This window comes from Salminus brasiliensis, chromosome 18, assembly GCF_030463535.1.
Source record: "Salminus brasiliensis chromosome 18, fSalBra1.hap2, whole genome shotgun sequence".
NCBI lineage: Eukaryota > Metazoa > Chordata > Actinopteri > Characiformes > Bryconidae > Salminus > Salminus brasiliensis.
The window spans coordinates 18422753-18435165 of NC_132895.1; the positions used below are offsets into that span (position 1 = coordinate 18422753).

Genomic DNA, 12413 nt, shown 5'->3' on the forward strand with positions numbered 1-12413 from the left:
CTACTTCTGTCTCGTGTGCGTGTGTGTAAAAGGTAGTGTTGGTGCATGTTTCGGATTACAGGGTTTACAAGTAAACTCAGACCTTTATTAAACCGTTGAGATTATTACTCAGCAACTACATGGGGATGGAGTTCTAGGAATTGGGTATTAAACTCTGGAACTTCTGCCAGGTTAGGAGAAAGTGAACTAAGTGTTGGACTGTACTTCTACTATAGAAGCACTAAATGAGAGTCAGGGTTTCATTATAAACTTTTTGAAGTGAGAGCCACTGTTGATTTAAAAAAAACAAATCTTTTTCATTAGCATTGGAGTAGGTCTTAAATTTTGCAGTCCATCAACTTTGTAACAGTGCCATGCAAACTGTTGGCCACCCCTGCTCAAATTTGTGTTACTGTGAATAGCTAAATAAGTACATTTATGCTTTTTGGAAATGCGGCCCTCTGTTAAAGATATTTCTTTCTTGTAATCAACTCGCAATCAACTATTCAGCGTGGCATGTGGGGTAACTGGGATGTGCTAATTTTTGCTTGCCATTATATTTTGTTTGTTTTGTTGTTGTTTTTTTGCCCCTAACCCCATAATCGCTCTGCAGTGGAGTGAAATGATCATTAATAACCAATAGAGTAATAGACAAATAGTAATAGTAATTTTTCTCTAGCCTCTAAGTGCAATAATACACAAAACTAATCCGACATATCTTGGCTGGTCACCAACATTTGGACTATGGGAGAAAATATGCAAAGTATTCATTTTTTATTTTTGTTAACCCATTCCTTTAACCATTTTACAGCCTGAACTCAGGTAGCTCAGACCCTGCTCCTATTAAACTGCTTACTAAATTCATTTATTAGCCAGTCAAAAAAAAAAAAGTACAGCAACCTGTTGTAAAGTACTGATGGGGTGAAGAAAGCCCGCTGAATGAGTTTATTTGCTGTCTAATCAGCAGTGGATTTAGTTTGTACATTAACTGAAAGGTTAATCCTAGCACCCTCTACACACGCAGCCCGCCCTGGAACAATCCGGCAGAGAAAGCTGATATTCAGATGTGCATTAAAAAAGAGCAGTTCCAGTATAAAAGCCTGCACCCTCTCCCTCATCCTCAGACGAAAGAGCGCTTCATCAGAGACGGGGTGTATCTGATCTCGTTGTAACACTCCTCGTCCTCACGGCTGTGCCTCCATTTACTCTCCTGAGCCGAGCGGTGGAGCCACAACACCAGAACCAGCAGAGCGAGCAGCACCAGCGCCATGAAGAGTGTCAGCAGCACCCCCTGCAGGATGCCGGGGGAATTATCAGGAGCTGCCCAGACAAGAGACAGACAAGTAGGTTCAGCACAAAACCACCAAGTCCCTTTTCCTTCCCACCGCACATTTTCAGTAACTGAGCACAGACTCTACATTTTAGATAACGTATTAAAGGTGTTTGTTTTGTTTTTTTTAAATCCTTGAACCGTATTTGAGTTAAGACATCTGCAACATTAAATAATGTATAAAACAATACATGATAAATCATAAGAAAATAAAACCAGACTAGACATAGATTTTGAAGTATGAAATGACTTGAGTAAAAAGTCACCACACATACAATGCAGACTGTAAGGAGTTAAACAATTTTGTGATTTTGTTTTGTTTAAACAAAAAAACTGCCCAAGTGACCAATAAATTCTAGATGTACCACAAAGGATACAAAGGTTATACATGCAATATATACATATGTGTTGTTATATACAGGTTATATTATATTATATTATATTATATATACATATACTGGAATTTGGACTTTTTTTGTTGTGGTGTATTTTTATATATTTATTTATTTATTTTTACAGATATTATGTCCCAGTGTGAGTGTAACCCTCTTCCTGAAACCTATTGAACCCACTACAAGAAAAGGGTTGAAAACAACGTCACACATTATACAAAGACCCTTTCTAACAGCAGGAAAAGTGTCATCGCGTAAATTCACACAAGCGACAAGTGGCCTCAAGTTTGTGTCTTGTGGGCGTGTTGGCGCTGCTCGCGTTGTCGCGTGTGGGTGTGTAACAGTGTTTAGCTTCCGACAAGAAAATAATATATATAGAGAGGTTCGGTTACAAGGCTACACACACACACACACACACACACACACTTTGTTAGACATAGCAGCAACGCAAAATAATTGTTTTCACATAAAAAAAACGGCTTCCTAAAGATCTGTCTTCATCACATAGAGACACTCTGCCGCCGCCCGGACACATGAGGCTTCCGTACAGTTATATGCTCTGTGTATTAATGTAACCTGTATATTAATGTGTATTAATGTGTATTAATGTGTTTAGTGACCACTCTATCTGAGATGCTGAATAGGGAGAAGTGGCTGAAACTCACGGGTGTAAACTGAAAGATTCACATAGCAGCTCTGAGTGCCCAGCAGGTTGGTGACCGAGCAGCGATACACGCCTGAGTTCTGCGCAGACACATTGACGATTTTCACAGAGCCCATCAGTTCCCCTAAAGAAAAGATGCAGACATATTAATAAATAAATATGTAAAAAAGAAAAGCAGTCACTGCCCATTTCAACCCCCTTTCTAATGCCGTACATTAATCCAAGTAATGCTTTATATATATATATATATATATATATATATATATATATATATATAAAGCTCTCTCTCTCTCTCTCTCTCTCTCTATATATATATATATATATATATATATATATATAAAGCTCTCTCTCTCTCTCTCTCTCTCTATATATATATATATATATATATATATATAGAGAGAGAGAGAGAGAGAGAGAGAGAGAGAGAGAGCGCTTTATATATATATATATATATATATATATATATAGAGTGAGAGAGAGAGAGAGAGAGAGAGAGAGCTTTACATATACTCTCCTCAAATGTTGTCCTAATAATAAGCAACCATGGCCTACACTAAGGCCCACAAAACAGGAGAGGCCTATGGAGGAGAGCAACCATACGTCACTTCCCTGTCGTCTGAACGACCACGCCCCTTTCAGGTGCACACTAACGCAGTCGTCCTGCTGCCGCCAAATTGGAAATAGTAGCGTCGCCACGCGCCAAGCATCAAACCCTAGATTACGATTTTCTTTAGACAGACAGAGGGATCTGCAGAGAGGAGGAAACTGTGGGACCCGGTAAGTCAATGCGTTTTCACCTGTGGCGAACACTTTATCACAGGACAGTTAGGCATGGTCTGAAGGTAAAGTCAAAAGTAACAGCGTTAAAAGGAGTCCTGGATGTTGGGGCTGCACTGAAAGAGCAGAACCTGGAAACTAGGGAACATGGTGTGGAAAGCCAAGAAAACCCCAGTCTAATGTTCGCCTGTAACTAAAAGGGTGTAATGTAGACAGCTGGATGTGCCCCTAATTTGTTGAAACGCAGATACCGTAGATGCCAAACCAGCCTCACCTGCCTGTTCCCTGAGGTGAATTTTTAATGTCTGATTATCGTCATCTTAATCCAAATTCATAGTGCGTCTAAATGCTGCTTTAATGCCTTTACAAAAATACAACAATAGGAAATCGATACGCGATTGATTAAATTAATCAGTAAATGTAAATGTTCAGTTCAGCAGTTCAGGATGTTTTATTTCTATTTTTCTATATAGACTGATTTCATTGGGTCAACCGTGGCAGAGCTAGTGCGCATGTCTGTTTCTTTAGCGTTTCTGGTGGCGCCAGATTTATTATTATTGTATTAATTATATTAAATATTAATAATATTATTATTTTATTTATTAATAAATGATCAGCTATCTTTACCACATCCTTTGGAAAAAGGAGGTAGTTGTTGTTGCTAATTTAAAACATTTGTCTTATTTCAGCTCTTGGACAGGTGGAGTCACATGACTGGACAACTGTGCAAAGTTCAGAGACGGAGACAGCGGAGAGTGACGCAAGTCAACCCAAGTGTGTCTTCTTTACACACAAGTGCACCAAACACACCCAAACCCCTACGTCTGTAAACCCGAGGCTAGTGACCTCTCTCATATCAGTGAGAGATGTGCTTTTCCAGCAGCTGGAAGCTTCTTCAGAACAAACTTCAGGGAGCTGACTCCTCACTTGTTGAAACTGAGGGTGTTAGAAAGGCAGTGAAACCGTACAACTTCCTCACTGGAAAAACTGGGAATAGCTGTTCCTAAAGTGTAGAGGACGTCAGTAGAAGCTCTCACTGACCTCTGGTTATATATGTTTGTGCCTCTCAGGTTAGGATAAGGTTTGCAGTGGAAGAGTGTGTAAGGGAAGGCTTAAATGCCCTGTCTGTTCCTGCTAACAGTTGGGTAAAAGTTAGGGTTTTGGATGCCTAATAGCTATAAATCAACAGGGAATGTGTATTTTATATGACTAAATTCTCAGAGACTTGTACGTTTGTATTTGCCGTCAATCTAACTGCACAAGGGTAAAAAACCCAGATGCATTGCTCTTATCCATATGAGGTTAGCTAAGACCTTTCATTTAGCTGTTCCTTGGTTAATAATGTTATTAGGAAAGGGCAGTTAACAAGAACAGTGGAGGTCAAACTGCTTAAGATATTAGAAAGGTAAAAAATAGTAGAATAGTAGACTCTGCAGTGGGGGTGCACTGGTCTACTGTGCAGCGCCTCTGTATAAATATGAAATTCACTGTAAGAAGTTTTCCAAAAGAATGTTTAAGCCTGGTGCATTTTATGTTAAGTTATGATGTTGTGAAGATAAAATGATACTTTTTGGCAATGGTGAGCAAAGGTATGTTTGGAGCAGAATTTCATGAAAAGAACACCTCTCCAGCTGTTAAGCACTTGTGTTGAAGTCAGGGGCACTGTACATTTAATTCCCAACAGCCAAAAATAGAAGGTTTGATTTTCCACACTTTTCTGTCTGCAGTAATAACACTTAGTATCACTCTATTGTGAATGAGTGGGCTTAATTGATCTAGGCTCAATAGGCAGTCTAACCCATGCATTATATGTAAAATCATTATGGTTCCGACATCATACCTGTCATAGCTGTCAAATTTAAAATGGATTTTTTAATTTATTTTTTTGTTTGTTTGTTTGATTTGTTTTTTTAGGTTATGGATTGTACAAAATTACCTTCCATGTTGACGGGCAGGGTGATCTTTCCTGGCTCCAGCTTCTCCCAGTTCATCTGCGGAGTGGGGACCCCCTCCACCACTACACATGACAAGGTCACACTGCCCCCTGCATCAGTATCCCCCTCCCACAAGCATACTGGCAAGGATGGGGGCGCTGCACAAACACACAGCAGAGAGACCAAAATAGGTTAAAGCCATATTTCAGGAGAATGTTGCGTGTGTGTGTGTATGTGTGTATATATATATATATATCCCTCTTTACCTCAAATCTAGTCTATCAGCATAGACCTGTATGGCGTCTGAAGTTAGCTTTCATAATTGTGCACTGGGGCTAAGAGGCTAATGTAGCTAACAAGGAATGGAAGCAGGCAAACTGTTATCTGCAAAATATGGACAAGAGCTAAAACACGAGTATCAGCACTTTGAGACCTGAAATTTGAATGTGTTCTAGATAACCGAATATCATTCAGTGTCAGAAATCACAAAAAAAGCCTATTAGAGAGCACTGTGATGATAATTTGCACTATGCTACTTGTTGTACAAAGGCTTCTATTACTTTTTAGGTAAATTAGCGTTGTAGCTCTAATGCACAAGCATACAGTACCTATCTGTGAGGAGAAACATGCATTAAATGGATTATTTCTTTCATAGAACTATTCCTTTAAATAACAAAAACTTCATAAAGTGTCTTAGTAAGGTGTTTGGTCACCACAAAACACCAGAACAGCTTCCAGTCATGGTATCTACATCTAGGGCTGTCCTGGAGAGAAGGAACACCATTCTTCTAAAGGATATTTCTTCAGTTAGTGTCTTGATGATGCTGTAGAGCACGGTTCAACATGTTGCTTCAAAACTGCCCATAGATTGAACTGGGTCAATGTATAATGATCATAAAAGTTGCATCATATGATTTACGTCATATTCATACTCATCAAACCATTCAGACAATCAATAACATTCAACAGTCAACAATTTAAGAATGTGGTCAGGGATGACTCATCCCCATATATGCCTGTTTATGTTTTTTGACATCTTCGTAAATCAGTGCTTTAAACACTACACTGAACCTTTAAATGTGCATTTATGTATGTATGCATGCATTTCTTCACTGCACTCTGCTGTGGACTGGAACTCTGACCCTGCCTTCTGTGTGCCTCGAGGTTCCTCAGGCTAGGCACCGCTTTTGCAGTCTAACTGTCCAGTTATGGTGAGTCTGTTTCCACTGCAACCTCTGTTTTCTGTTCCTGGCTGACAAAAGTGGAGTTGGATGTGGTCTTCCGCTATTGTAGCCCATCAGATTGAACGTTGTCCATTCTAAGATGCTTTTCTTGGTTCTGTGAGTTAATACAGTCTTTATATCAGTGTGAAATAATCTGTCCATTCCCTCCAGAATTGACTGTTGTGGATGGAAAAAAAAAATGTAAATATATATTGTGTGTGTGTGTGTGTGTGTGTGTGTGTGTGTGTGTGTGTGTGTGTGTGTGTGTATATGTGTGTGTATATATATATATATATATATATATATATATATATATATATATATATATATATATATACACACACACATTGTCACGGTCAAGAATCGGGAAGCTTTATCAGAATCTGTGTATAATCACTTATGCAGCTTCATGGATTAAGAAGGAAGTATGCTTCTGTGTTACCAGCTTCTCAGTATGCATGCTGAATAACTGCTGGCCGTTTCAAGCTAAAAATAGAAGCAGCACAGAGACCGCTTGGAATGTGAATGCAAGAATCAACACATGGTTCAGGCGTCTGCACATCTTTGGTGAAAACGGCTTGAGTGGCTTATGTTTCTTACCCAGGACACTGAGGCTGAGTTCTCCAATGCCAGGGTCTCCAGTCTCTGGCGGGTTGCTCACCACGCAGCGGTATGTGCCAGCATCAGACACCCGCGTGTCATTCAGGATGACATCTGCGCTCCAGGGCATGCCAGCAAACGACACCCTGCCAGTGAAGGCAGGGCTTTCAATCACCTGCCCTTGATCATACACGATCACCTGCAGGACGACAAAAAAAAGAAGGGCTGTAAATCTCTGATCTTCCAGCAGTTCTCTCTTTTGACCCCCAGTGTTATTTAAAAATCCGAAATAAATGCAGTTCAGAGTGATAGCTCGTATTTCTACACCCATACCACTAACAGCAGTTATGCATACTACTGTTCCAAGTGGTCATACCGATTTCTATTACATTAATGTTTGGTCCGGATAAGTCCAAACCCAGTATGTGATGAATCGTACTTGTGTTGGAGAGTCTGGGTCCGCTAAGGGCGTCAGGGTCCAGATTATGCTGAGGCGGAACAAGGGCATCATGGTAAGGAAAGAGCAGGGTAAAGTGACCGAGTCACCCTGCACCACCTCCAGACTGGATTCCCTCACTGTCACACGCACAGTGACTAATAGGAGGTATAAAATAGGTATGCAAAAACATTAATAATACAATAAATATGTACAGAAATACCACAGTGTAAATCAGAACCTGAAATATATTGTGAAGTATAATCTGCATGCTTAAAAAGAAGACAACCTTATTCACCATTTGTGTTGGCCACAGATGGATTTTGGCCTCTACCCTTAACCCATCGGTGCGGTGAATACACACTAGTAAACAATCGTGCCTGGAAAGCAGAGAGGGTCCACCACTGCCCCATTAAAACTTTCCAAATGTAATATAAATCTCTAAAAGTATGCATCTGCTACCATACTATAAACAGTGTGCATACTACAAAAGTAGAATACATAAGGTAGTATGCATACTTTTTATAATATGCATACTACATTTTTATAGTACGCATATTATAAAAAGTAGTCTGCATATAAGCATCCACTAAGCATACTTTAAAAAGTAGTATGCATCCAATTAAAAGTAGTATGCATGCTGTTTTTCAAAGTCTGGATGATAGACGTAGTTTTTAAATAGTATGCATCCAATTAAAAGTAGTATGCGTATTATAAATAGTATGCATACTTTATAAAGTAGTATGCATGCTGTTTTTTAAAGTCTGAATGATAGATGTAGTTTTTAAATAGTATGCATACTATAAAAAGTAGTATGTATATTATAAGTAGTATGCAGCCAACTAAAAGTAGTATGCATGCTGTTTTTCAAAGTCTGGATGATCGACGTAGTTTTTAAATAGTATGCATACTATAAAAAGTAGTATGCATGCTTTTTTCAAAGTCTGGATGATAGATGTAGTTTTTAAATAGTATGCATACTACAAAAAAGAAGTATGCAGCCAACTAAAAGTAGTATGCATTCAATTAAAAGTAGTATGCATGCTTTTTTCAAAGTCTGAATGATAGATGTAGTTTTTAAATAGTATGCATACTATAAAAAGTAGTATGCAGCCAACTAAAAGTAGTATGCATTCAATTAAAAGTAGTATGCATGCTGTTTTCAAAGTCTGGATGATAGATGTAGTTTTTAAATAGTATGCATACTACAAAAAGTAGTATGCAGCCAACTAAAAGTAGTATGCATGCTGTTTTCAAAGTCTGGATGATAGATGTAGTTTTTAAATAGTATGCATACTATAAAAAGTAGTATGCATCCAACTAAAAGTAGTATGCATATTATAAATAGTATGCATACTAAAAAAAATAGTCCATAGTCCAATCTTTTTCAAAGGTTGCATAGTGGATACTACTTTTAATAGGATACTTCTTTTTAATAGTATGCATACTATATAATATAAAAAGTAGTATGCATACACTATGCATCCACTATGCATTTAAAAAAATAGTATGTATACTGTTTATAAAATGCATACTACTTTTCAGTGCGCATATTTAAAAAAATAGTAGTGTACATACCACTTAATTTTAAGTATGCATACTATAAATGCATACATTGCATGCATTGAATGGAGTTTGTATTCTTTTTTACAATTTTTAGGATGAACAGTATTAGTTCAAGGTTACCTACATTCACTATGCATGCTATAAAAATAATGTATGCTTTAAGTAGTATGCATCCTCTATGCACATTGAAAAGTGTTTTATGCATACAATAAAAAGCGCTACTCATTTTCTGTGCATAGTAAAAATCATGATATTCATCCTCATATTCATATGCATAATCAGAAAAGTAGTGTGCATAATCTATGCATTCTACAATTCTAGAATGAATACTTAGTAGTATAAAAAGTAGTATGCATTTTGTATGCATGCATTAAAAAGTAAAGCCTAGAAAAATATTACATTTCAAATTTATTAATCCTAAAAAGTATTCATTCTGTAACATGTAGTATGCACTCTTCTATGCATAATAACATTTAATTATGCATACTTTATTAAATAGTTTGCATACTGAAATGTACACAGCCTGAGCATAAATAATAAAGACGTGACTCACTGATGTTTCTGCTGCAGGAGTTTATTATTTTCATTATTCTTTATTTCACTTTTTACATTAATGTTGGGAAGACTTTTAGTAAACATGCATAGCATTTGCTCTTTGTTGTGTTTGTTTTTTTTTTACTAACATTCTTGTTTCTAAATGTAACACATTAACAAAGCAGAATCCTAGAACATGTTTTCCCAAAGTCTTCACACAACTATCTAAAACCTTTAGAACACATGTCCTGGTAAACACTATTGAGAGAAAACATAACACTGTAATCAGTGAATGTCTGATCACAATAAGACAAGCACAAAAAACTGTTTCTACACAAGGATTGCCCAAAATGTAGCTGGTGGGACATTGATTTGGCTCATCAGGTACTCCAATCCCACCCCCTTAATCAATCAGAGAACAAACATATTTTTTATTGTAATCATTCAAACTTACTACACTCTTATATACTGTATGTTCAAAGGTATCGGACACTCCTTCTACTTAGCCAATGTAGCTACTTTAAGGTGCACTAATTGCTCTATGGAAGAGGCGCACATTAAGTTCACATTGGGCAATGATAAACATCAGCTAGAGGTACAGAGCCACCATTGGGCTGTTGAACAGTGGTACTGCATTCCCTGGTGTGACCTAGCACCAGCCAGAACATTTGGAATGAGTTGTAGTGGAGTTTATTATCCACAACTAATTGTCCAATTTCAGTATATCCTCACAGCAATGTTTCAGTATTAAGTGTGAAACCTTCCCATTAGAGTAGGTAGACACTGTTAGTAGAGCAGTAAATGAAAGAGGCAAACTCTCTGTTAATGCGCTTGTTTTCAGGAATAGCAGTGGATAAGCGGATTTGGATGTTTGGGCCTGCAGTGTTAATGAACTATAAATCAGTGAGAAGTATTGAAAAGAAAAGGGAGCAAACTTTCAAAAATATTACTAGAAAAAATGTGAAGCTCTTTGGTAAACGCCTTCTCTCTGCCCTGGCCTCTATTCCCACACATGTCCAAACTTCTCGTTAGTGTAATGATGTGCCCCACCCCCAACACCGCACCATCCCCAGGCCCTTTATGCGTGTGTGTGTGGGAACACATAGTGACTATCAAGCCATAATTACAGTTGACAGCCTCAGCTAGGCCAAACACACTGCATGAGAGAGAGAGATAGCGAGAGAGAGAGTGAGATAGCGAAAGACAGAGAACAATAGGGTCCATGTCTTCTAAAGAGTCTTCGTCGAACCAAATAGAAAATATTATATTTCTGTTGCCTTTTAACGTCCAAATATGTAAATCACAAAATAACAAATGAGTGTTTATTGCATAAACCACTTACTTCAAACATTTAAACAGAATAATTTATATGTACTGTATATTTATATATTTAATAAAGCTTTATGATAAATTGAACAGTAGATAATTCAATATCATGTAAATTGATGGATATCACTGATATGGTTTATGTCATATAAACATTCCTTTGATCTTCTTTTGACGAAGAATTCAATAGAAATGTACAATTTGCATTTGAGGGACTGTCTGAGCATGAGATGAAAGGAAAAGTTGTGGAAAATGAAAGCAGTACTCACCACAATGGACAAAGACAGACACCAAGCAGGTGATCCATAACAGGCAGCATCCTGAGCAGCCCATCACTGAGAGGATGTGTGTGGTGTGCCCTCCATCCAGGCCGGCCTCTTTGCTCCTCTCACTGCCATCCCACTGACTGGGCAAACATAATTGAGTTATTGAGTAGCAAAAAAGAGAGAGAGAGAGAGAGAGAGAGAGAGAGAGAGAGAGAGTCGCTTCATTTCTTTCTTTCTTTCTTCTCCCCCCCCTCCCCTCCGTCCTGCATACCCACACCCGGAGAGAATTTTCTCCCCATCTCAGAGCTTCCTGACTGACATTTGGGAACATTGATTTGTTTTAGCCTCTTTCAAGCCTGTCTTTGGAGATCAAATTAGCCTGCTGTTGTTTACAATTATGCCACCCCATCTGTTTTAATCTAAATATGTCAGACACACACACTAACATTCCAGGATTTTGGCGATAGCAGCAGCAGGACTGTTTCTTGCTGTAAACCGTTTATGTAGGAATCCTGAACTGCAATATTATTTGTATTATTTAAGCTAATAAATTTGGCAGAAATATTTCTTGTAGGCACATTGAGACCAATGCTTCCAAAACATCATGAACACAGAACAGGCATTCACAACCTTAACACGCTACAAATATTGTGTTTTTTAATTTAATCTATTTGTTTACATTTACCATTAGTGTTTTATTTAGGAGTGTTTGTAATACAAATCCTTTGTAAATGTCGGGAACACATTAACATCACTTAATGCTTTCTGCCTTATCAGTAAGTGAAAAACATGCTCAGTTAAGATGAAATCATTTAACCCTTTAAAACCAATCATATTTGATAAATCTTTTAAACCATTGCAACTGATCTGAACAATACATTTCAGACTTATTAAATATAATACAAAATGTATTTTCTTTAAAAAAAAATAAAATAATCAGAAGGTAATTCTTGCAATTATCTCATGGTTTATTTCTTAGTTTTTTTAATGGTATGTTTTAATTTATTTTCAATATGTACTGTGAAGCAGCATTTACCTAAATATGAGCAGAAAGCGTAGCTCTATACACTTTCAATTTTATTTTGCTCTGTCTGTCAACACCAGTGACCCAGTTCCACTGGCTGCTAAACCTGCACATTCCATAACAGTGCCTTCATCATTTTTAACAGAAGGCTTCAGATCATGAACCCTTCTTTTTTCTTCTCCATGCTCAACTGTTTTATAACTAGACATTTTTAGGAAGCTGGTAGTTTATTCTTAAGTGTTTTCACTGATTTGTATTAGGCAAATCTTGGTTTGATGTTGATGTTTGGCTTTTTTTTTTCCTTCACCAAAGAAAGAATTCTGCAATTATAAGATGTATTGATCCTCTAGGCCTTTTGGTGT

General features: G+C 37.5%; 1 protein-coding gene and 1 long non-coding RNA gene across 2 annotated transcripts; one reads left to right on the forward strand and one right to left on the reverse strand.

Moving 5' to 3' along the window:
- Positions 1–664: 664 nt before the first annotated feature.
- LOC140539937 (immunoglobulin superfamily member 11) lies at positions 665–11180 on the reverse strand. Its single transcript, XM_072662811.1, has 6 exons — positions 11031–11180; positions 7339–7493; positions 6900–7098; positions 5079–5234; positions 2367–2489; positions 665–1299 (listed from the first exon to the last, which is right to left on the reverse strand). The coding sequence occupies exons 1-6, from the start codon at positions 11092–11094 to the stop codon at positions 1100–1102; spliced, it is 897 nt and encodes a 298-aa protein (XP_072518912.1). The 5' UTR covers positions 11095–11180; the 3' UTR covers positions 665–1099.
- LOC140539938 (uncharacterized) lies at positions 3010–5279 on the forward strand. The gene is made up of 3 exons (XR_011977857.1): positions 3010–3142; positions 3832–3916; positions 5057–5279. It is a non-coding gene; the product is annotated as an uncharacterized lncRNA (long non-coding RNA).
- Positions 11181–12413: the final 1233 nt, after the last annotated feature.